At 40.6% G+C, this 26,608-nt stretch overlaps 1 protein-coding gene and 1 long non-coding RNA gene across 10 annotated transcripts in view; one reads left to right on the top strand and one right to left on the bottom strand.

The window, feature by feature from the left end:
* The window catches only part of HTT (huntingtin), a 183,395-nt gene extending 160,328 nt beyond the window's left edge, over positions 1 to 23,067 (bottom strand). For all 6 annotated transcript variants that reach the window (XR_007356510.2, XR_007356512.2, XM_048849034.2 and 3 more), the window contains exons 1-7: positions 22,933 to 23,067; positions 16,208 to 16,291; positions 13,114 to 13,234; positions 10,247 to 10,306; positions 3,649 to 3,728; positions 1,200 to 1,338; positions 770 to 911 (exon numbers count right to left, since the gene is read on the bottom strand). Coding sequence is in view for 4 of the 6 variants with exons in the window: in XM_048849034.2 (XP_048704991.2) it covers positions 770 to 911; positions 1,200 to 1,338; positions 3,649 to 3,728; positions 10,247 to 10,306; positions 13,114 to 13,234; positions 16,208 to 16,291; positions 22,933 to 23,033 (727 nt within the window). In the remaining 2 variants the exon portion in view is untranslated. The remainder of the gene's footprint in view (positions 1 to 769; positions 912 to 1,199; positions 1,339 to 3,648; positions 3,729 to 10,246; positions 10,307 to 13,113; positions 13,235 to 16,207; positions 16,292 to 22,932) is intronic.
* A 359-nt stretch (positions 23,068 to 23,426) lies between these two features.
* Positions 23,427 to 26,608, top strand: part of LOC125636233 (uncharacterized) — a 57,593-nt gene continuing 54,411 nt past the window's right edge. For 2 of the 4 annotated variants that reach the window (XR_007356517.2, XR_012668211.1), the window contains exon 1: positions 23,427 to 25,563. This is a non-coding gene — a long non-coding RNA (uncharacterized LOC125636233). The remainder of the gene's footprint in view (positions 25,564 to 26,608) is intronic. The other 2 variants (XR_012668212.1, XR_007356519.2) reach the window with 2 other exon arrangements.

The raw sequence follows: 26,608 nt of genomic DNA on the forward strand, positions 1-26,608 counted from the left end.
GACTATGCTTTTTCATTAATCTATGCTTCTAGATTATCTATCCATAGTTTTGATATAGCATTTATCTGATTTGGGAAGAGGTGTTAAGTACCATAGAAATATGGCATTATGTATCGGTAAAGTCCCCTTAACAAAAGGCAAAAATTGGGACAGACCTAATTGTTCATTATGTTGATTAAATGCGACAATACCACAGAGCAGTGGTTCTCAACCTTTCCAGACTATTGTACCCCTTTCAGGAGTCTGGTTTGTCTTGTGTACTCCCCAAGTTTCACCTCACTTAAAAACTACCTGCTTATAAAATCAGTCATAAAAATATAAAAAACTGACAAACATACTAGTACTGAAAAATTGCTTACTTTCTCATTTTTACCATATAATTATAAAATAAATTGATTAGAATATAAATATTGTACTTGCATGTCAGTGCGTAGTATATAGAGCACAGTATAAACAAGTCATTGTCTGTATGAAATTTTAGTTTGTACTGACTTTGTTGGTGCTTTATAGGTAGTCTGTTGTAAAACTAGGTAACTGTCTAAATGAGTTGATGTACTCCCTAGAATACCTCTGCGTACCCCCGGGGTACGTGTACCCCTAGCTGAGAACCACTACCATAGACCAAGCATTGGTGACACCTAACATGCACGATAGAAGCTGGCAAGCAAAGCTACCTAACATAGGAATTACTATAATTTAGATTGCTTCTACTTCCTCAAGGCATGAGTAATATTGGAAAAAACAGAATTGGCAGTTTCCTGAAACTTACCTAAAAGCACATTCAGTAACCAGGTATAAAAATATTGTGTTCTGCGTGAGTGTTGACAGATGCTCACTGCTGATCCAGCTGCTGTTCTACGGATGGTAGGAGAACTGGATTTAAGATTAGAAATGAAAGCCTTCAATAAAACCTAAAAGGTTACAAAAAATAAAAAATCATAAAAGTTACTTAAAGACAGGCAGAAGTCAGTAAGCAAGCAAACAAGAAAATTATTCCCCTCCATCCACCCAAAAAATAATTTTGATTTAAAATTTACTATCAACAATCCAAGGGGTAGAAGAAAATATAAATAATGCATGTTTTAATAATTCAAATCTGGTAGCTGTTACACTGCCGTCTGTAACATCTGATTAATGGTTGATTAACTATGTTCTCATGTGTAATATAAATGTTTCTTAATAGTTTAAAACAGCTGTACCTTGATTTCATTGTCATTTGCAAAGTTGCCAAATGCTGCCATGATTTTTGGTATTGCTGCAGCCAGTGTCTCTTGTACCGATTCTTCAGGCCGCTTACTTATTCGTGTTACACAGGGCAATAGGTTGACTAAGTATGGCCTAGTTATAGCACAGGAAGAAGAATTCTTTCGGCAAATAACGTATTATCTAATCATAAGCATTTTATACATTCTTTCTAATGCACCCCCCATTAAATCTTGGAATGCTATACAACAATACTATATACACACATACATAAAGATATAATATATCAGCAATCCAGCATATACACTATTATGGTGATTAGAAGTGGAAGGAATTAAAAAGAGTACACAACGATGAACTAAAATTTTGGGGCAGGAACCACTGTCTTCATGAGGGTTTGTATAGAGCAAAACACAATGCGGCGTGTTGTATTAATTTCAATAGACTACATACAATCAAAGTGTTAAAGGTGTTAACGTAACTGTTACTGTCCAACATTAAATAGTTTCATACAAGCTTCAGATTTTGGTATACAGAGACCTCTGCCTGCTTAGTACCATGGCAAACACTCCATTAATTTTTTTTTTTTTTAACATTTCATTGAAGATATAGAAAAGAAAGAAAAACAGTTAAAGCATTTGAAATGTAAAGGGTTAAATAAGGCTTTCATTTCATAACCCTTGTTCCCTCTCTCTTTAGCTATACAGAGTTTTTATAAGGAACAAACCTTTTTTAACAGTCTTTCGATAGTATCAAAGATGGTAATAACTGTCCTTTCCAGAAAAAAGAGACTTAAGTTAGAGACTAAGTTCCAATGGGCTGGAACGGTTATTAAAGTCCAATCCTGTTTTTTGTTTGTTTGTTTTGTAAGACAAAACAAGACAAATGCACACAAAAGGGAAGAGGAAAAAAACCCAGCAGAGATAGAAAAATACTACTGCTTCCATCTCTGGTGTTCACTTTTACTAGCTACCTCACTGCTGGAGAAACACATGCACATCATTTTATTAGCTACTTTGAGACCTGGCAAACTTGTACCAGCATTGGGCTGTTTAGACATTGCTTGTCTTTTCGGTCACAGGCTTACAGCAGTGTTGTAAAATATGCAGTCTTGGCCAGCTAAGCCAGACTCTTATACAGAAGGCAAAAGAAGAGGGATAGGGAAGAGAAAGAAATAAGGTTGGGAAGAAAAAGACACACAAGAGGGTGACAAAGTCTCAGATCTCTGACGGTGTTTGGGATTTAAATCAGAGCCAATGGGGATGGCCATGTAATCTGGCCCGGTCTGGTCAGGGCATCTTTTAGGATCAGGACAATGAAGGCCCAACAGTTCCATGGTAGATCCCAAGGTCCCAGGAAATGGTGGAGGTGGCAGCCAGAATGATGAAGCTCGCGCCTTCCCCTTCTCTCCGCCAGGCAATGTCTGCATGCACCAATCTTCCTCACAAAGTCTCTTTGTTTAAGGACCCCAAAAGGAAGTGATGGGTGTAATAACCCATCCCTTCATTAACATATCCACCAATTAGGCCTAATTTCCAACACACCAGTTTTGGCACATTAATTTCCAGTCCCACAGATTAAGTTTTTGTTTAGATTAAGTCTTTTTGCTTAGATTAAGTCAGTCTGTTTTTCACCTTTACAAATTTTTCTAAACAAATTTTATTGAACAGATTGAGTTGGATTTGTTACTTCCCCCCCCCCCCCCATCAACATTTGTTATTATAGAGATTGGACTATTTCATAAGCTTCCATCCACTTTCCCTCAGTTAGGCTCACAACTAGGGTAGTCCTACTAAGTCCCAATTATTGCTAAAAGCCCCAATCCTTAATGGGATCTTTGGGTTATACAATAATAAATAGTTATTAGAAATAACTATAGAAAGATGCTCAGAAGGTAAGAATGGAAAGCAGTGTGGTCTAGCAGTTACAGAAAGACAGGAAGTCAGGAGACTTGGGTCCTCAGTTTATAACTCTGCCATGTGTGGCTTAGGTAACCTCGGGCAAGTAATTATTTCATATCTGTGACTTGGATTCCTCATCTGAAAACTGGGGATCATCATTTTTGTAAAGTTCGAGATTAGATGCACAGCGCTATGCAAGTATTTTGTGTGACTCTATATTGCATAGATTTTTTTCAGTTAACACATTTAACGCAGTGAAACACAATAAGGCTGGAGGGGTTGTCAATAAATTACCTTAAAAATTATATTCTCTGGTAAAAATACAGCTAAATAGATACCACTGAATTATGCACAACATATAGAATTTCAAAGGACCATAAAGGAATCCCACTGAATCCCAGCCAACAGCTTTATTAAATGAACATGTCCGTTTGGATTATGAAGCAGCACTGCCACCAGTGACATTGTATTTACTTTTTCAGTTTTATGTTTGTGTATGGTAGACAGATAGTGCTTCTACATACCAAAAATGTGAATCACCTACCTGCACTTCTGAGGTCGAACTAGATGGGCAAGCTCAGCAAACCTCCAAACTGCAGCACGTAGGCTTCGAGAAGCACCATTCTAGATAGATCGAATGTATAGTTTGTTACATATCAGCACTCACAAACATCCTTTAAAACTGGATAAAGTGATTTTGACTGTATATGGATTTTAACTACAAAAGAGATTCAATTCCCTAACATCTCATGCTTGTAAATCTGACTATGGCTTCCAGACAGGAAGTGAAATTAAAAACAAAGAACAGCCTAAACTCTTGCCTTGCTGAAAAGGAACATAAAAATGTGTTCTAAAAAGCACAATTTTTTAGTCTCTTCCTGGCGTTTTATCAAGTGGTCAAAAATAGGGACCAGAGGAGGTAGTCATATGCAAGTGAATAGCTCTGCCAAGATCAACTTCAGTGATAAGAAAGCGTCCAGTCACAGGTAACAGCAGATTGTTCTTGCTCCTTGTTTCCCCTCCTGCATCACACAGCACAACGGCAGAATGATAAAATGCCAACATTTACTAGCTCTGGGACAAGAGTCATAAATTCAGGCTTCACTCCACAGCCCAAGATGGCAGGGCCATTTCAGTTTAAGATTTAAGCCTGCAATGTGCACGTTGCTGGAGGGAGAGGTGATGTATGTTTGTTGTTTTTTTTTAAAGCAAAACCTTAACTGAAGTATGGTCCTCATCCATAAGAGAATTGGTTCAAAACAGTAAACTCACAAGAAAAGACATATAGGAGAACTTTTAAAGCAATTTTGAATACTGTGGGGAAAAAATTCACTATTTAGCAATGTTAAATTAATAATATGAGACACTACAATCAGGGCTCTTTGCAAGGACAGAAGTACAATTTAGCATAAATGGACAAGACTGAAAGTACAAGGTATATAATCTTAGGATCCTGGAAATACCAGAGAATTCCAGACAAAGTTATCTGTATTATTTAGTAAATAATACAGACAAATGCCTACATTAGTAAATGCCTACATTATATGCATCTTGAAATGTGTAGATGTTTCATATTCTTCTTCAGCAGGTCATTAAGAGCAAGTGCTTTCAAGAATATCAATTGCATGAGAATCCCATAATGTTAGAAACCAAACAGATCAAAGACTGAACTGAAGAATTCTTGAATTGGTTTCTCATGTGTGAATTCTTCCTGAATATATACAAGCTGCCTATCATGGTGGTATTGAAGGAACAAGATTATACTTAACCCTGTAAAAAACTGTAGTAAAAACTTTACCTGAAATCCAAACAATGTACCTCTTGGAATTTGGGTTATTGTCCTGAACCAAGCAATGGAAAATAGGGAGAGTACCATATGCTTTTTTTTTTTAAGCAGACAGGCCCCTGCTAGACAGGGCTTCTTGTGACTCAGGATAAAGGGAACACATTGGTTTAAATCTGTTCTATTTTTTAGAAGTGGAAGTTAAATCCTTTGCCAAATAGCATTTGGAGTCTAAAAGTAATGTAACAAATGGTAATTTACTGTAACTGTGGTTCTTCAAGGTGTGATGGAGATGTGTATTCCACTTAGATGTGTGGATGCTCAGGATGCCAGAGCCAGATAACTTTGTCTAGCAGTGCCCAAAGAGGGATGGTGCTCACACCCCATGGCCATAGCCCTTCATCTGGCTATATGAGGTGGCGCTGACCTGACCCCCTTAAGTTCCTTTGCACCTAACACCCAGAGTCAATACTCGATGCAGAGGGGATGGATGCTGGGTTGTGAAATACCCACTTACATTGTGTCTCAAAGAACCACAGTTACAGTAAGTAGTGTATTCCACTTAGGTGACTCACAAGCAATACCCATCGCAGGAGGCATGGCTTGGAGTCTACCTAAACAAGGATTGCAGGACTGCCTAGGAAAGCTTGTATCCAACCCTGGAAGCTGCAGTAATGGTATAATGATTCGTTAATGCATGTATGGAACGAACACATAGCAGCCCTGCAAATGTAGAGTACTGAGATGTCAATGAGGAATGCTATTAACATTCCTCAAGCTCTTGTAGAATGAGCTCACACCGGTTAAGGAGGCTTAGCCAAAGCTATTTCATATGCAGTCTTGATACAGGACATTATCCATTTAGAGACTGTCTATGAAGAAACCACTTGCCCCGTCATACAAACTTCATATGACAAACAGGCAAGGCAAATCGTGAAACAATTTAGTCCTGTCCAGATAGAAAGCTAGACATCGCCCAACATCTAACATATGGAGACGCTGCTCCCCCGGAGAGGAACGCGGCTGAAGAAAGAATACAGGTAAATATACTACCTCGTTCAAATTAAACTGAAAATTTTGGGTGTAGTCGTAAAGTCACTTTATCATTGGGGAACTCTGTATAAGGAGTGTCACACTCTTCTTGCGGATATTATCCCTACCAGGAATGCAGCTGTCTGACACAAAAGGAGAAAGGGACAAGATGCCAGGGACTCAAATGGAGCCTGATTCCTGCTGGATAGCAATCTGCATCTGCAAGGAAAATGTGGAATAAATCTTCCTACACATCAGGTCTATTCATTTTGAGTCCCTATCCTTGCGGGAATGGACTTAAATCTGCCCTACTGGGCCCTACCTGTTCACCAGTTACGATCAGGGAATTTGGGGCTGGATGGAATCTCTCAAATCTCTGCACTGGAATCAAATACCATTTATCCATGTGCTTTGCTGCAGGCAATACCAAATCCAGCATGCTCCAGAGGACCTTAGCAGGCTCAAGGAGCACATCGTTAATAGGGAAGGCAACTCTCCCAGCGGCAGACAGCTGCAGGATATCCAATATCTTATGGGTGTTCTCCTGCAGGAACTCCACTTGAATACCCAGGGACGCAACCATGTGCTGCAAAAGGTTCTGGTTGCCTTGAAATCTCTGGTACAAGGAGAGGAAGAGCCAGGAACCACAGAATCAATCATGGGATGAAGATGAAGCGGTTAACTGTGCCAGAGCCGGATCCTCTTCCGGGACAGACAGACCTGGATGGGACAATTGTGGAGGCTGAGAGAGGGGAAGGCTCACCAGTGCCTGGGCCTGTAATAGATTGACAGTCACTGCCACAGACCTGGACGGTGATCTCGCCTTCAAGCAAGATGTGGAGTGGGACCTCAGAGACCGAGGAGCATCCCATGGAGGCCACTGGTATGGATAGGACTTTGGTGGTCAGTGGGAGCCATGCCAAGGACCCCTGTCCTGACCATGAGACGGGCACCAACCTTGTACCCACAGCGCTCCATGAACAGCTCCCGATGTGGGTCAGGTAGAGAGTGAGAGAAGGAAGATTCCAACCCAGACACTGAAGAATCCTGAACTTCAGAGGATAGTGTTGGAGCCAACCATGACTCCAGTCCGACTGATCTGTAGCCCAGAACGAAGAGGGAGCTGATGCGAACTGTCGGGTCTGATGCTGAAAGCTGTATTGACCAAAAGTCAGCAGTGGTACAAAGATAGCCGATGATACCAAAGAACAGGTGAGTGCTTCCATGGTAACACTGGTGGCATTGGCCATAGGGGTGCTGAAGAAGCTCCTGGTGCTGAGGAGATCCCTTGTGCTGAGCCCCACTTCCACCAACTGCAAAAGGGAAACATCGGGGCATAGTGTTGACTGACCCACAGGTTCAGCAGCCCACCCAGCCAAAGGGGCTATAAAGGACACAGCCCTGGAAAATTCCTGAACCAAGGGAGAGGTCACGATAGAGAGGCAGAAGAAGTCTGTTGCCACTGTGTAACGATGCTGGTTCTGGTGTGACCAAACCGAGTGCCAATTCAGACCAAATTTCTTCAAGCAGACCAGTTACAGCCCAAGGCTGGGGTTCTTCTGCACACCAAGGCAAACCAAACCAGCCAGCCAGAGGAGAATTTGGTTTTACCCCACTGGCTAACCACAAGTCACACAAGCAATTCCCTTAGACACTCCAGTTTCCCAGTATCACACCAGTGCCACTCATAATGGGGATGAATGGTTATGAAAACCGATACCCCAGTAAAAGAAAAAAGGTTCTCTCGATCCCAAAGGACCAAGCCCCAGACCCAGGTCAATATACAAATCAGATCTTACCCACAAATCATGCTGTTGCCAATCCTTTAGAATCTAAAATCTAAAGGTTTATTCATAAAAGGAAACAGATATAGATGAGAGCTAAAATTGGTTAAATGGAATCAATTACATACAGTAACGGCAAAATTCTTGGTTCAGGCTTGTAGCAGTGATTGAATAAACTGCAGGTTCAAATCAAGTCTCTGGAGTACATGCATAGCTGGGATGGGTCTTCAGTTCTTTGTGTAGAGCTTCTGTTTATAGCGAAGTCCCTCCAGAAGCAAGAAGCACGATTGAAGACAAGATGGAGGAGCTGCAGCAGCTTTTTATATTCTCTTTTCAGGTGGTCTTTTTCCCCCACAGACAAGCTGTCCATCAAATGGCATGGAAAAACCTCAGAGTTCTGTCCGTAGGCATGCCCCTGCATGTCACAAGGTGTATCTGCCTTCTCTCAATTGGTCAATTGTATAGTTGATGGTCCTTAATGGGCCATCAAGCAGGCTAGGCAGAGCTGACACCAACTTGTCTGGGGTGTCACCCAGAAGCATAGCATATGTTTGAAATACAGACAGTATAGAGCCAATATTCATAACTTCAACTACAAAAATGATACACATATACATATAACATAACCAACAAACCATAACCTTGTCTTACACCCCCTATTTGACCCCCTTTATACAAGATTTGGTGCCACTACAGGACTTTGGTTGCAACAATGATCTATACGATCCCAGTTCATGTCAATAATGTCACACACTGATACCTTCATCAGTATCAAACTCAACTGACACCCTGGGACCAGAACCGGAGTCAAGCTCTGACCTCCCCACATAGCACTGGGGAGTGGCTGACAGGACCCACTCCCTCCCACGCACTGGCATTCACACTATGCCAATCCACACTTCTGGAGGAGAGAGATGGGTCCCCACAGGATCTAGACTAGATGTGACCTTTTCCTTGGCACACTTGACAGGGAACAACTCCTCCATCTCTTCAGAAAGGCGCCAGCTCCAGAGGACAAAGCAGCAGCACTTTCAGAACCCAGGGTGACCTCCAATCTGTTGAAGGCGTTGGTGCTGAAGCAGACTACACGGCCTGTTCGTGCTGCTTTAGACAAAGATCCCTTGCCACCTGAGTCTATTTGGTGAACTATTTGCAAATTAAACTCCACTCCTTGACATGGGCTTCTCTCCTAAGCACAAGCACCACATGTGGGGATCGCTCCCGCCCACGATGGACAATGTTTAAACCCTGATGAGGAGATCACCACAGAAGTACTTAAGCTAACTAATACCAATCTAACAAGTGCTACACTAAGGGTACTAATTAACCACATACAACTAGCAAAAGTCACTAAAATCGAGGGCTTGTGAGGTGAAAAGCATACAGAGCTCCAACTCCAGCCACAGGCAGTAAGAAGGAACAGAAGAGGGTCGGGACGGCAACACCTCATATCGCGCAGAGAGGGTGGGGGAAGGCGCTATGGCACACACAGACACACACACGTACGTGGGTACTGCTAGTCAAAATTCTCCAGCTCCAGTGCAACGAAAGTACAAGTGTAATACATGGCTGCATCTACTCAAAGAACAGATGGGAGTGTTTCAAACTTCAGTTTAAACACATTTTTCCCTTCTCTTTTTGTGTGTCTATAATCTATCCCTGTAGACAAGATTGATATTCACAAGTCATTAATAGCATAGGTTAGGAGGAAAGTGGAACAGTTAGAACAACAACATCTCAATACACATAAAATCCTTTCATACTGGGAGAGTCTCCTTAGAAGGAATATCTCAAGTTTTGGGGTTTTTTTTTAAACTAATAAAGGTAATAGGGTTTATTTTTTACTCATAGTGCTGGTCAAGATGCAAGAGCACCTACATATAACATGGCCAATAATGAGAGACTTGCATGGGGTTCCACAGGGTGTTTTAGTCTTCAGCAGAGAAGAGCTGCTGAAGTCCTGAATAGAACTTCTGTCTCTCCTGAACACTATTCCAGTGAGTTATATTTCCCCTTCCTCCCATAAGAAATATATAAAAAGCATTAACAATGTGTTAGAAATGATTAATGATAATATTGGTTCCGCTATAAATTTGCTTCATGTGTATGTCTTCACAGGTGCTGTAAGCAGTCACCCAATGATACAGTGTTCTGCATTTAACATTTGATTGATTTCTTCTTCCTTATTTTACAGGCACCTGCTACAGAAGGTACCACCGACTAAAATAATTAGCTTGCATATATAATACAAGTGTAGCCTTCAGTAGTAAGAAACGTGTTTGCCATGCTATATGGAGATGTACGTCACCTGAGCAGCTGTTAACAAGGGACATTTTTATGTTTAACATCCACACATACAAAAATATACATTAAAAAGCCAGTAAACACAGCTCTTGCAGCAGCTCAAATGTCAAAGAGAAATTTACACTTTAAAAACAAAAAATCACTTCACAGATCAATATATAACAATAATCTAACAGAATACTTAAAAATATTAAATATCAGACATGTCCAAAAAGATAAAAGGGAAGACCTACACTCACCTTTTTAATTTCTTTATAGAGTTCTAACTGTAACCTAGGAAGGTTAGAATCCATCAAAGCCTGTAACAAAATGCAAACGGAGTTTATTGTACCATAGCAGACTGTGATTTTCAGCCAAAAAGGTTACCTTTGTACTGGAACAGCTTCTGAAAGTACTAGGCAATCTGACCAAATGCTCTTTTATTTTTTATTTTGGGGTGGGGGGGTTTGCAGGAGGAGAGTAGCAAGTGTTAGATGCTGCAAGACTCTCCTTTTTGAGAAAGCTTTGTACCACAGCCAAAGAGGAAGAGGGAAGGAAGGAGACAGAAGGGGGAAAAACACTATTCATCTCAAAAAGAGTCTCCAACACAAAGGAAGGGAAAAGAGTAGAAGACTCCATCAAGTCTATTAGTTCCCTTGTCATGAAAACCTAACTTATCTAGGAACTGCTTACACACAGTCGTGATGGATGTTTGCTATTGAAGACAAATATCTTAAGGAAAAGCCAGCAGCCCTATCCTACACAGTGAACAGTTGCTTCAACTTCTATCAACTTAGATGGAAATCTAAAGTGTTTGGCAGCTTACAAGATCAAATCCAATGCTAGTTATCTGAAGCAGGCTGATTTTGCAAGGCATAAAACAAATTAAAACTTAATTCTTGAAGGCATTGCCATTAAAGATTACACATTACGAGGCACCAATTCTAAATCTGTTTTACCCATATATTCATTTCAAAATCATAATTAGTTTATAAACCCATTATAACAAGGGTCATGATAAAGGACTTATTTTTAGTCTTTCTTATTACAACAATAAGAAAGAAATTCTAATTAATTGCTGTTAAGGTTACAGAGTGAGATGTACTTTTGACCCTCCACTCAAGCTCTCCATCGCAATTCTTTCCAAGTTACAGGCCAACATCTGTAAGAGCAGGATTTTATAATTGTACTATAAGAGTAGAGGTACTAATGTATGTCTTGATTTTATTTTACCAGCCACCCTTTTTGAATAGCAGAAAGAAATGACCCTCTGGGTCATTGGTAGGAATGCATCTGACAGATTGCCAGTGTCTGTACTGATGTTAAGGCAGGGACAGACCAGAACAATCTGTATGACTGATTATGGTCACCCTTTTGTTTTAGGATAAGTTATAATGTCTACTATGGTTTCCTATATGTATTACAAATTAGGCATTCTAGTTAAATATACATTTCTTTGTTTTAAGGTTTAGTAAGTAAAAGACAGGATTTGGTATTGTGTCTACGATAAATAAATTAGAGAAATGTTGAGGGCCTGAAGCCCCAATGTGAACTGTTTTAGTTATAAGATTTAGCAAGACTTAATTTACAATGTATTCTGTATACTTTTGAAGGTTTCTGTGAGAGACTGTTTGTGTGAATGAGGAATGCATGCATCAGGAAAAGAGAAGGTGTGAAAGCCATCACAAATGTCCAGATGGTCAAGAAAAAGTGAGAGACTTGGAAACACCAGCAGACAATCAGAAAATATCCACTGTATCCGAGGCTAAACATGTTAGCAGCACTGAGGACCTCAGAGGTGAGGCAGGCACCCCTGAAGGCAAGGCAACAAATAGGAGATAACGATGGGAAGCCCTACAATAACCATAAAATGATAACAGCAGAAAACCCCAAGATTAACACCACTTAAGGACTAATGATTACAGGATGACATTGCAAAATGCATGGACTCAAATAGAAATTTACAACTATAAAGTTGGGATGTTTTGCCAAGGAACTCTGGGTTCAGTCCTGCAAAGCCTCGGAGCATCGGATCACAACAGACAGAGCCGAGCTCCTCACCAACTGGCCATTAGATTGACTTGAGCTACAACAGACCAGTAACTATAAAGACCATCTGCAGGGTGGGGGTGCGTGTGCATGTGTGCGAGCGATGTGACTGAAAAGCATATGCTAACTGTTGTATTTTAAATAAAGATGGCATATTTGCCTTCTCTCTTATAAAAGATCCCATGTACTTTGTATAGCATAACACATCCACACCTCTCTCATGGTGAAATCCCATGATTCACCCCCCACTCTGACTGGGTCATCAAATTACAGTATTCATTTGCCAACTGTAGTCTTAGCAGGGCTAGCTAGGTTATAGCCCATGCTTAGACTTTCCTCTGGGAGCCTAGACCAGTCTAAGAATGCAGTCACAGAAGAAGCTTATTCAGAATCAAGTAACATTTATTTACCCATAGGACACAACAGAGAAAAAGGTCAACAACAAAAACCGCAACATATACAGTTTTAGCTAAGCTTAGTATTTCCTTCAAGTAGTTGGGCAGGTCCAGCTTAGCCTTGGGGACCAAGTTAACAACCCTCTCCTCTGCAGACCCTCTCCCTCCTCAGAAGCTCAGCTTTTCATCACTTTCACAGAATCACATACATACAGGGCTAGAAGGGACCTTGAGAGGTCAAAGTACAACCCCCTGCACTGAGGCAGGACCATGTATACCTAGATCATCCCTGACAGGTGTTTATCAAAGCTGTTCTTAAATTGACCAGTGATGGGGAATCCACAGCCTTCCTTGGAAGCCTATTCCAGAGCTTAACTACCCTTATCATTAGAAGCCTTTTGGCCTGAAAGGATCAAAGTAAAGAAACAGTGCCAACAGTATATTAGAAAGTCTCTTACATCCAATGATATTTTTCTTTTGTTCTTAAGGAATGTGTTGAGCTTGGTGATAAGCAAGGTTCGCAAGCATACTTGAGCTCTCAATGTGTTAAGAGAAATGTCAAGAACCAGGGAAACAGATGAATAATATCAATTTAACTTCATATAGAACAATGTATTAAAGAAAGATATAGAATGATAAAATATATATAGAATGATAAAATACATACATTACATAATTCTTACTTTTATAACTTTATTGAGACATTCATCAGCAACCATCCTGACATCAGACTCTGCATCATCACTGCAGAGAAGAAAGAGTTCCATAGCAATACCAAGCAGTTTCTGAAATTCCGGAGAATTCCTAAGTTTAAAAAAAAAAGTTAACGTTAAAAAGTACACTATGGAAAGTTAAATGAATATTACTCTTTGTGAAGACAGGCTGAAGACTGGAGTCCATATTTATAGTTTTCACTTTTCCTGTTGACATGGTTTGGAAATAAAATAATATTACAAATGTCCTTTTGCAATTGAATTGAATTTCCCATGCCAAATATTCTGAATGTGAGACGGGTCAATATAGCATCATATTGTTTACTTATAACCGGAGTTGTCACCCATTCTCTTTTCACCCCAGGATGACCCTGCATCTTACATACAATATGTTAAAGCAATACAGCATTCCAATGCTCAGAAGACACAGTCCTTGCACCAGAGTCTCCCACTACATCAGAAGTGTGTGTAAACTGCTCTTACTGAACCAGCATAAACAACAAAGCACAGCACTTGGTGTACGTCCCAAAAACCAGCATATTGATTGCAAAGCTCACTCTAAATTGCAAAGACATATTATTTAGAATCCACGGAGCATTCCTCCATGAGACTAACTTCTTTAAAGCAGCCTTCCAAAATACAACACAGATTACCTGGGGCAAGCAAAACTTTTTTTTTCCCCTATTCCTCATTGTAAGGATAAGCTAGTAGATGGAGTGCAGGAACAGATGTATTCATCATAATTTTACAAATCAAACTTGGATTTGAACCACTCTGGAAAATTTAAGAACATGCATACTTTTTATTCTTCTCTAGAATTCTGCAATTTTAATGGGATATTTTCAAAGAATTCTTCTGATTCTGTAAAAATGTTTTCTTCACATTAAATTCAATGAATAATTCCCCAAAACCCCATAAAAGAGCAATGAAGACTCTTACATTCAGAATCCAAGCAGGTGTATAAGTCACACACAAAAATGCAAAAGGAAGGATAGTTCACTGATCAAGGCCATTTGCCTGGGACATGTCAGTCCTGGTTCTTTTCCATGCTCAACCACAGACTGCCTGTGTAACTGGGTTAAGTCACTCAAGCCTCAGTTCCTCATTTTTAAATGGAGATAAAAGTACTTCTCTACCTCACAGAAATGTTGTACAGATAACCACATTAAAAAAAAAAAAAAGAGAGAGAGAGAGAGATTGTGAGCTGCTCAGATATTATGGTAAAGGGAGCTGTAGATGAGTCTAATATAGGCAAAAAATACTTCCTTTGGGATTTGTCAACTGCTTACCAATGGCTAGGATTATTTTACCAAGAGTGGCAACAACATTAGCTGACAAGCAGATATTCATCTGTCCCCCACCTTTCTCAGGGAAGGCAACATATCAAGTTAAAAAAGTCAGAAGGGCAAAAAAACATGGTAATTCAAACAAAATCTATACAGCATTTAAAGTTAATAGACTAAACTCTACCTTCCCTATTAAATTATTAAATGAATATTAACATGTAGTAGACAATTTTAGCCCAAGTTTGTAAGCAACAGAAATGCATGGCAAAAATTACACAGAAGTTATGTATTTGCCAAACTCATATTTAAAATGTAATCCTTTAAGATGAAACTATACTTTTGATCAATATTCTGTATTTTTTTTTACAAGATATTGTTTCAAAAATAAAACTTATTTCACCTTACTGTATAACATTCAAGGGTACTGTCAAATAGCGTAGGACCAAATTGCGAAAATAATTAAATGTGAACAAAAATATTTACACAGAACTTTTTTTTAAAGACACTGAAAAGATTGTCATGGATGTTATTACCGTACTACCTATGAGCCCTAGTTATGCACCAGGTTTCTAATGTGTTAGGTGCTGTACAACCAGAACAGAAAGACCATCCCTGCCCCAAGGAGTTTACTTTGCCTGCAGTTTTGTCAACACCAACTACAAACGAAGACCCAAATCCTGTCACTGGAACCACATGCAGGATCTGGTCCAAAGTATAGCTTCACTCTGATCTTAGGGAAATGCAACGAATAAACAAACAGTAAACAAGTATATATTTGGGCCAAGATTTTTTCAGAGCAATTACAAATTTTCGATGTCCAATGTGAGACAACTAAAAAGGGTCTGACGAGTGTGGGCCCTAAGCCAATTTCTTAATTGCAGAGCTTAAGCTTTCATTTTAAAAAATGAAGTCACTAAACGGGAAACGAAAGTAAATTAAAGCAGTGTTTTCTTTGGAGTCTGCACATATACAGTTCCAGTGCCCATACTACTCTCTTACCCCTGCCAAGCAACATCTGAATGAAAAAGACCTGGTCAATTCCTATACTATTATATTATTAATCATACTTATACCGTGGAAAAGGCTTGAGGCCCCAATCAGTGGTCATCATGCTAGGACCGCACACACAATAAAAGACAGCATATTCTCCAAACAGCTGACAACCTAAGTAAATATTGCTATAAAGAAGTCACTGGGAAACAATGAAACTGTCAAAAACCATGTCACTTTCACGCTGTTCCTTGAGAATGCCACCAAATGCAGCTGAGACAGACACACTGGGGAGAATGAGACAAAGGATGGAAGTTGGAGGAATATAATAAGGGCAAAGTGTAGCTCTTGCAAGGCCAGCAGGCCCTGAAGGAGAGAAAAGAGATGTAATTTCCGCATGCTTGCACCTATACAGGAACAAATTCAAATTGTAAGTAAGCCAAACTGAGTGATATGAAAGATTAAGCTCCCAAGCAGAATCTGGGGACTAACTCCAGGTAGAAATCTCAGCACCTTCCCAGTAGCTGAAGAAAACTGGAGGACTAGGGTTTTCACCAGGGCATTTCTCCTGGACCTCAGTTATAGCAAGGTCTCATAACAACCTTTGGATAATCGGTTTGGTCCTCCAGAGAGTCTGCTTGGTAAATTTTTCAAGCCCTTAAATGTCCTGTTTAAAAGAGTACGTTCAACATTTAGAATTAAAGATCAATTAAAATGAGAAAGCCATAAAAAGTTAAAGTAACTTTACCAACATTAATAAAATGAGTTCAGAAATAACGTTTTATTACCTTAGAGACTGAGCAACTATGTTTTCACATATTGTCAGGCAGTGATTCACTCGATCTTTCTTGGTAGTTGAAAGTTCTTTTTTTCTAAAATTAAGAAGAGAATGTACTTTGAATAAAACCAAACATGTCAAACCAATCACTGTTAGTTTGTGTGGTATGACAACTTAAATACTGCATTCCTTACTGTAATTCAAGTCTGACAGATACACAGTCAGCTATTTTATTTGCCAACATAGCCTAAATGAATACGGTAATGTCTACACTACACAGCTCTTAGTGACATGGCTGTGTCACTACAGCCGTGTCGCTAAAAGTCGTACTGCGTAGCTGCTGTTTGTCGGCTTTCCTGCCGATAAAAAACTTCCACCCCCCAACGAGAGGCATTTGCGTTGTCAGCAGGAGCGCACAGTTCACACTGGCGCTTGTCATCAGCAAATCTTTCGGGGGGTCGGGGGGGGGGAAGAAGGGTGTTTAACACCTCTGAAAGACAAAAGTTTTGTCATTCAATAGCCTTATAACAACCCCAAAGACTGATCTCCCTTCCTCCCTCTCCCTGCCACCTTAGCCTCAATTTGTCTCTATTTTAAAACACAGCACTCTTACAGACGTGCATCACAGCTAGCATCCATTCCAGCCAAAGAAAGCGGATCAGAACTCCCTATGAAGCCCATAAGTGGCATTAAAATCAACCACATTTTACCTGAAGGAGATAGAAGTCATCATACCATACTGGCACTTCCGGATTATGAGAAACTGAGGCACAGTATTGCGTTAATTACTTTTTTCTATCGTGAAATCCTCTACCAGCCCCAAAGAGTTTACAATATAAAGAGACAAGACAGACCAAGAGTGGTAAGGGAAACAAGGTCTCATAGAAAGTTAGCTGCAGAATCAAAAAGTGTAACCCTGAGTCCCTAACTCTCACAGTGCAGTGTTCCTATCTAGTATGCCACACTGACTTGCTAGTTTCCCGCACCTTGTTTATAAGCTAGCTGCACGGATCATACATTACACAACTGTTTGAGCAAATGACAAAAAATTCAGGCAAAATTATATTGGTTGATTAAGCATTTGGAAAGCAAGGGTAGACAAAGTCTCAGTAAAACAGATTCATAGATATATAAAATGAAGTATATTTCTATTTTTTGCAGTTCAGTACAACACTATCAAAATGAGAAAGCACAGACTGCCAACAAGAGACATTCTAGGAAATTGTAGTCCAAAAAGCCAGATTCATCTTACTTCCCCATCCAATCATATATGATGTTGGTAGATTTTCATATAAACCGCAAACAAGGCTAAAAGATAAAATACACACGAAGAGCAAGCTCTCACTTTCAGAATACTAATTTGTCTTTTTGCATAAAAATGTAATTGCCTTGCCACTAAGATGTACTGAAGTAAATCACAATACAAAAGTTGAACCCCTCACTGAAAAAGAGAAACTATATTAAATGTAATAAGTTACACTGATGCAATCGTTATGTTGATATTTTAGATATTAAGGTCAGGAAATTCAAAGTTAGGTTTTCTGTGGCATTTTGAAGAAGAGAAGTTGTGAATGGAGAATGACAAAAATTGGTAGAAGCAGGTAGTACCTAAAAAACTACTTTTACCTTGGTAAGATTTTAAAGTTGACAGCATGTCTCTAACCAAATTTGTAACAATTAGTTTCTACAGTGACACAAAAATTTCAGCTACCTATTTCTTGTCAGTAAGTGACATCCAATTTTCCACAAACATAGGTTGACATAGTTAATCCATTTTTTTCACATTTCTCAAAAAACTTCCCTTTTGGGATGAAGTTCCTCATATTTCATCTCAACCCAAGGTTTTGGGGTTTTTTGAGGAAAGAGTGAATAAAGAAGAGGGTTAATAATAAAATCTTATTTTGAAAGTACCTTACTTTCTTCAGAATGCTAAAATATCTTACAAATTTACATAAATCATTTCAAGCGCCCTTTACACACACACACACACGCTTAAATGCAACCACACATGAAATAAAAAAGCAGCAGATTAACATCAACACTGCATAATAGTTTAAGACAAAAATAGCGAAAAATGTCATGGCCAAATTACACAGTAGGCAGAATGAGTGACCAAGTTGAAATTTGGCCAAAAGGACCATGGTAAACACCAGTAACTCTTGGAAAGGTGTCACAGGACCTTTAATGACCACTGTCAGAATCTCCATTTCACATCACTTAAGACAGCAGGTTAAAATACTCAGAATCACTTAAGTGACTTAGTGTCTAAGCCCAGCTAAAGTCAACAAGCTCTTAAATCAAACTCCTAAACCCCTTAAGTACTTTTGAAAATTTTACCAAACATCTCCAGCAGCACAGTGCCTTTTAGCACTATAGAAGCCAATGGTTCAGTACTGACACAGAGGAAGAGTGCAATTTATTGAATCAACTTCCATTTGGACATGCATGTAGACTCACTAAATATAAAGTATGCCAATTAAGTTGCTGAATATGGTTACCTTTGTATTTTAATTATTAAACCAAAGACACTTCAGCCCCAACCAAAACTCAGCACGGCTTCAAAGTTAGTTGAACTAGCATAGGCTAATCCAATCTCTATGAAAGTCAATCCACTGTAAACATCTACAATCAATGAGTTGAGCTAAAAATGGAACAATCTACCTGAAAAGAATGACTCATACTGTATTTTGGTTTATGCTCAGATTTTAAAAGGAGAAAGTCTACAAAGAATGCTAACACTTCACTAGCTACCATTTGGGTAATCTAACTAATGTAAAACTTGGAACTATGGGCCATTTCCAGTTGCCAACCCTTTCTTCATTCATCATCACTAATTTACAATATTCTCTTGGTTTGTAATACAGCTTTGTGTGATGTTTAAAGATGAATCCCTATTAAAGAAACTACTTTTCTGGGAACCTGAGTTGTTGATGACAAGTGTCACTGTGCATAATCTTGTTTAGTAAGGATTGTGATGAGGAGAGCTAGGAGGTACTGGTATGGAGGAATGAATAACTTTAAAACAGCTAGCATTTTTTGTTTTCCTTAAATATTATCAAGTGCGTTTGAGAAATATGCAGGAAAAATTTCAGGGATTGTTCTCCCTCATGAACTTTTATCTCTTAGATCAGATCACCTTTCTCTTGGATGTGGTTACTATCATTATCAACATCTACAGCATGACGAAAGATAACATTTGTCACCGGGGTTACAGGATTCCATGACTTTCAGGGACATCAGACATTTTCTGCTTCAACCCTAGGGTTGCAGGAGGCCCCAGAGCGGTCAGCCAGCAGGGCCTGTGGGTGCCGGACATCCCCCAGCAGGGCTTGGGCTCTCTTCCCTCCACCCCTTGGGCTTCAGTCATCTCTCCGTCATTCCCCCACACGCCCATTATTTTTAGTAAAAGTAACAGACAGGTCCCAGGCGTCTGTGAATTTTTGTTTATTGCCCGGGACTTTTGTTAAAAATAACCATGACACAAGCTTAACCTTAATCATGACTGTTCTGGAGTCTAACCATAGTGCTGTGGTGGAGGATGAGGGCAAGGAGCTGTTCAGCGTCACAGTGCTGTAGCATCCCATCACTGTGATTGTCTCCTGTGAAGGTCTTGATGGAGCAGGTGTAGAAGGCCCCAAATTAAAATCTTTATTGTCTGAACACTGAATGTACAGAATTTTCTTCCTGATTCCCAGAGCATTAGCGAAAACAGAAGGGCTGTGGGTTAAGTGATTTCTGACTTGTATGCAGTGATGTCGTAGCTGGTGTTGTTCCCAGGATATGAGAGAGAAAGTGGGTGAGGTAATCTCTTTTACTGAACCAACTTCTGTTCTGTCCAATAAAAGATATAACCTCATCTATCTTGTCTCTCTAATTTCTGACTTGCCAAAAGTCACTGAACTGCCAGAAGGCAGTCTGCAAACCTAGCACACACCCTGATGTGGGACCAGGTAAACAATCATCTTTCACATTTGGAGGGAGCTTTACCAAATGATCCCAACCCATTTTCATTTTTCCAGGGAAGTTTGTGAAGAAGCTAGCCCATAACCCTGTCCTGGGGCTATGTCCCTAGCTGCCTTCTCATGTGGCAGTGGCATGATCCCAGTGTTTGTGTATTTGTTGCGCTGGTGTTTCTTACTATCTGGAGAGTAGACTGAAAGTTGATTTTACCATTGAATAACACTGTCCAGAAAACTTTAACATATCCAGTTAAGTTTCTCCACAGAGTCTACTAATAAGATAGTTTCTTATAATGGTAGCTTTTTCACAAAAGATCTGTTAAAGTATGGGGTACAAATACCCACAAGTGGATATTAAAATATGATGTAAGGGTCTGAATTTAAACTTGCAAAATAAGAACAGTGAAAACTCAGGCTTCTGATCTAACCTTATTGACTCTGCTTTTAAAAACAGGCTCTATGGTATGCCAGGTAAGTGGTTGGATAGTTCCTGGTGGAACCCAAAACAAATACAGTTGCAAAACTAAAACACACTAAGGCCACATAGGATGTGGTGACGTTGTTTGGAAATTCATAAAAGCATTTAAAAACATAAGCAGAGACATCCTCAACTTAAATCATACTTTTACCTGCAATATTTTGACCTAAGAATACTATAATTTAGAGACTCGAAAGAAAAAATGTCTCGTTTGGTGTGTTCACTTTGCATTTGACAGACATTTGTGTACGGTCTCTTTCACTACCTCAGCTCTGCAGCTGGTCAATTTCCTCAATCATTTGTATCTTTCACTTAAAAATAGGAAAATGTGGTAAAACCACAAAGTGGCAGAGGGACTTGGGCATATGTGGTGAAGGAAGATTGGTCTCATGGTTTCGGCACTGGACCACTGGGGCTTAGGAGATGTCTTGTGTGACCCTGCTCTAAATCATCTCTTATTCCTGTCTCTTTTTCCATTTGTAAAATGGGGATAGTACTTAATTATTTGCCAGGTGTTTGAGAATAAATTTGTTGAGATATCATAGAAGAGCCTATAAACGGAAGAAATAGCACCCTAAACTACTACTACCATTTTTCTTTTAAATGGCCCAGTTGCCATTGCCCTTTTAAGTTTTAACTCTGTCATCTTTTATCATCTAAGTTGTTAACATCAGTGTAAATGATTGGTCAGCTAACATTCACAGGATACTCCTTTTATTATTCATTTATGTGATGCAGTAATAACTTTTTCTTCCCAGTAAGAATTTTGCTATGCAATATTACAGGTAAATGAATGGAGACCTTTGGGGTTTGTGAGTTCATATTGTAAAAATATTTAAAACTATAGGGAAACTATCAGTAACTGTAGGTATAAAATTACATGTATTAATGCCTAAGACAATTTTATTTTAATTGGAATACGTAGTATAATACACACAGGGGGTCACTGATTTTCTTCTTCTGTGTTTTGTGAAAAACATATACTTGAGGATCATCTAAATAATCAATGTAATAAATAATGTTTTAATAAAACTCCACCTGAATAAGAACTAGCTTTGTTTGGGATTTAAATACTCTCTAGCAGTTTTTAATATTGCAACATGAAGTAGAACATAAAACTGACAAAACTGAAATAACTAATCTCTTTTCACTGTTCAGGTTTTTTAAGAAATTGTTACATATAATTCAAACAATAAATTATTACTTCTACAAGATTAAAAAAGTTCCCCTAAAAGAATCAGATTCTGACATACTGGACAAATAAGTGTCAGCACTTTTGGTAAAAGCTGAGTGATAAACTACTGAACTTTTTGCACCCCCCTAGAGAACTGGTTCTAATAAGAAAAAAAGGAGTGCTTGTGGCACCTTAGAGACTAACCAATTTATCTGAGCGTGAGCTGTGGCTCACGAAAGCTTATGCTCAAATAAATTGGTTAGTCTCTAAGGTGCCACAACTACTCCTTTTCTTTTTGCGAATACAGACTAACACGGCTGTTACTCTGAAACCTGGTTCTAATAAGATATGTATCTAACGCCATATAATGTAATAAGATCCAGAAGGCCCGTGTTCAGAGAGATTTGAGTCCAGTAAAAAGTGTAGATGTTTGTATAAAGGAGTGGTTGTCTGTTAGTTTTTTCTTTGCACTTATTTGTCTAGGTTATCATAAGTACTATAATAATTTGTCTGCTCTTTAACCGTACTAGTGCTTTTTTTTTTTAAAAAACAAACAAACCACACCTACCCAGTTTATTTCTCATTTCTTTTTTGAAGAGAAAAAAAAGCTTTCAGTATTTTCTAGATAGATACCCAGACAGTTACCAGAACAGACACGTTAATAAAGTATCTTCTTCCAGTGAGAAAGGGCCAGCTGAGAGTAGACCACCAGCCTTGCTTTGCTGGTACACACGTGGATTATTATTATTCCTGGAGTTTACCAGGGCTTGTGCGACAGGCTCTCTAGCCGTCACGAGGGATCACCGGTTGCAGCGGCCTGGAGACGAAGTCGCCTCGCTCACTGCGGAGCAGGTTAATGCTTTTGCTTCTGGTGAGAAAGGATTTTGCTGGTGGTCTTTAAGTGAAATCAAATGCTTCTGGAACCCGCCTTCAGACAACCCTTAGCTCAAGAGGCGGCAGCAGCAGGGGCCCATCCACCCCACCCGTGACAGGGCGCCCGGGGGCGTCCCCGCCAGCCCGCTCCCTCTGAGGGCAGCCGCTTCTCAGAAGCTCTAAGTTCCCTTCCTCCCCTGCCTAGTCTTCGCTACCGACCCAGCCTCGCCGCCCCGCGGCCGGTCACTCACGCTCTCTGGAGCGGCTCCTCGGGGATGGCAGCCGGCCCCTGCTGCTGCTGAAAGGAGCGGAGGGACTCGAAGGCCTTCATCAGTTTCTCCATGGTGGCCATGTCCGCTCAGTCCGTGCCGCGCGCCGCAGGGGCCAGTCGACCGCAGCGCCCGGGGACCGGACTCCGTCTCTTCTCCTCACAGCGCCTGAGCCGCTCGCTTGGACCCGGAGCCGCCTCGCCGCTCACAGCGCCCGGGAGCCTGGAGCCCCTCCCGTCTCAGCGCACCAGCTGCCCGCTCCTGGAGCCCCGGAGACTCCCCGTTCGCCGCGCCCGGGCCGCCGCGGCACTGTCCCTGCCGCCGTCGGGATCCCAGCGCCGCCGCTCGTTACTGCAATGAATGAAGAAGACGCTGCAGGGGGCCGCGATCACTCTGAAGCCGCCTCGCCGCCATCTTGGAAGCCTCCCATCATCCCCCACGCTACCCCCTGCCTGGCCTAGAGCAAAGTTCCCTTCGCAGGTGACTGGGGCCGGCGTCCCCGCGGGGGGGGGGGAGTGGAAAATGAAAGAGCGACAGCCTCACGCACCAATCAGAAAGGAGTTCCGCCCGCTGCCCAAACCAGCTAGCGCAGCAGCAGGCTTTGGGGCGGTGTCACCGTTCAGACAAACACAAGCTTGGTTGAGGAAACACAAATTCATCCAGACGCTCGCTTCACCGCGCTCCGCCTCCTCTCGGGAAGATGGCTGTCAGGTCCTAGTGCCCCTTGGGTCGCTGTCAAGCCCCGGCCGGTCTGCCAGCTTCCGCCTGTCGAATGGTGGGGGCGTCTCATGGCCTGCGGCGCTCCACGCCCAGCAGGCTCCAGCGGGATGCAGAAGGGTCGGGCTCACGTAGAGCAGGTCCATAGGGCAGCAGGCCCTAGCTCCGTGGGGACAGGGCACGCAGAGCAACCTCCAGGTCTGTCCACTCCCAGCTCTTGGGCTCCAGTTGCTACTTGGGCTCCGGTCCCGAGGCTTTGTCCGTTAACGCTCACCAACAGCTGTGAAGTTAATGCATATTAAACCCTGGGTCTGGCTAGCCCACTACAAAAGCAGTTTCTCCTCCGTTGGTGTTCACACCTCAACTGCTAGAAGAGGGCCTCATCCTGGCTGATTGAACTAACCTCCTTATCCCTTGCCTCATTCTTGCTTGCATATTTATACCTGCCTCTGGAAATTTCCACTACATGCATCCGATGAAGCGGGTATTCACCCACGAAAGCTCAGGCGCCAATATGTCTGGTAATCTATAAGGTGCAGCTTTTATAGATCCCGACTAACACGGCTACCCCTCTGATATTAAACCCTGGTGTGGCGTGTGGACACTCCCATTCAGAAGTGAAGTGGACTTCATTCACATTAACTTAAGGGATTCAGATAAAGCAAACTAAGGTCTGGTCTACATCTAAAATTTAGGTTAACTTAGTGATGTTGCTCAGGGCTGTGAACAGTTTTGTGCTCTGAACTTTTTAGTTAGATCAACCCAACCCCTGGTCTAGACACATCTAGGACAGTGGAAGGATTCTTCCATCAACCAAGCTCTGCCATCTCTTGCAGAAGTGAATTATCTACGTGAGTGGTTCTTAAAAAAAAAAATTTACATGGATCGAGGAAGCATATACGCTACAGCACTGTAGTGGCATACCTGTGCTGCTGTAGTGCAGACATATCCTAAGATTGAATTGAATGACAGTATCCCTGTAGGTTTAATGTTCTTCAGAAACTTCAGATCATCTTTAAGGTCCTGAGTATCCCTCCATTAACAAGCCCTAATGCAGCTAAACTGGTTCCACCCTTGCAAGGTATGACGAACTGTTTTTAAACTGTTTTAGTTAAATTGGGACAACATACATTCACCCAAGGCCTAAGGTATAGACATCTCACAGGGTATATCTGCACCGTAAGCACTACAGTGGCATAACTGCAGCTACTTCGCTGTAGCACTGTAATGTAGACACTTGCTAAAGCACTGGAAGGGGGTTTTCTGTTACTGCGGTAAATCCACCCCCAGGGAAGGCAGGAGTTAAGTTGATAGAATAATTCTTCCATTGAGCTAGTGGTATCAATAACAGATCTTAGGACAGCTTAGCTGGGTCTCTGAGGGGTGTGAGTGACGTAGCTAGGTTGACCTAAGTTTTAAGAACAGACCAGGAGATGGAGATAAGGGATAGCAGTATAAGCGGAGCTCTGTGCTCTATCTTCCCCTTTAAAGGAAAATATCCATGAAGTAAAACATTCTACATCCCTAAAAATCCTTTCACTTTTTTCAGATTCACTTTTCATCAATCCTTTCATTCGCTTCCTGCTTGAAAGCAGGAGCTGGGCACACTCTACTGATTATGGTGGACCAGACAAGCTGAGCTCAGACATTGCCATAGAGGAGAAAGCAGCTGTTCCTGTGGGACTACACCCACCAAATGCAATCATGTCAGTCCTTTGTCTCCTCCTCTAAGGGTTCAGGTAGCTGGAGGAGAGGACCAGACTGTGCTTAACACTTACAGAAACTGAGTGGGGAGAAAGGGAGGCTTGACTTCTCTTTGACCACAGAGACAACAATCATTTGATCTCAGAAAGACACTTCTGAAAAGCAGTTTTTCTTTGGAATCAACAGGCACAGGTATTAAAAAAAAACTTAATTGTAAGAATATACTCAGAACTCCAGAAGATCAAATGATATTTTATATACAACTTGTACACTACAAATTATACATGCCAAACACTACCAGTGCTATCAGTACTTAAAATACTTTTACAGAACAAATACACAAATTTCCAATAAGTGCACTTAATATACATTTACTTCCCAAGTAGTAGTCCCTCTTGATATTTATTCTGTTGAAATGGAAAAACCAATTAGGTTTCTCCACGTTTCCACTCTAATAGCACATGCACTACAGAAAAAAAGACATTGACATAGGCTGAAAGGAGACATTTATTACAAGAACTCAAAAGATTGAAAAGAACCAGTGACGCATTGGCACACAGAATATTTTCATCTGAATTAGGTCCCATTTTTCTGTTTTCCAACCTCTTGTTTTGAGACAGATGTAGGTTAGAGTTAAACTAGGTTTATATTAAGACTGGACTTTACAACTGTATTTCACGCCAGCATGACATTTTGCATTCATATAGACCTATTTACTTGTGCATCATTCATCCTTGTACATATTCAGTGTTACTTGGGCTTCAGCCGTGGGCTTTCCGAAGCTAAAACTTGTTCCAAGTACTCTGATTTACATGAAGGCGCTCCTCTTCTTCCTATAATTTTCTGTGTCAAGGGTACCTTTGTTCTTCTGTGCAAAATTAATTAATACTAACTTTATAACCTACTGTTGTGAACTAGGTTTTTTTAAGTCAATACTTCTATCCATATAAATCTAATTTGGGGGGTGGGGGAGAAATCAATGTATTGTTGCACTAAATTTTCCATACAGTTACAACTGCTGGCTTTAATATAACTGGTTGCTTGAACCCAATTAACTGAAATCTTTTGATTATGCAAATTAAAGTAGATAGAAAAAGTAAGGAAAAACTAATCAATATAATAAAAATCTGAAATGCTGTATGCAGCTTTTGGAAAACTAGCTGCTGAAGTTTGCCTAGATTAGGAAAGCTAAATGGCTAATATAAGCTCCACCTCCTAAGAAAAGAGATTTTTAAAT

This window comes from Caretta caretta, chromosome 4, assembly GCF_965140235.1.
Source record: "Caretta caretta isolate rCarCar2 chromosome 4, rCarCar1.hap1, whole genome shotgun sequence".
In the NCBI taxonomy this organism is placed as follows: domain Eukaryota; kingdom Metazoa; phylum Chordata; order Testudines; family Cheloniidae; genus Caretta; species Caretta caretta.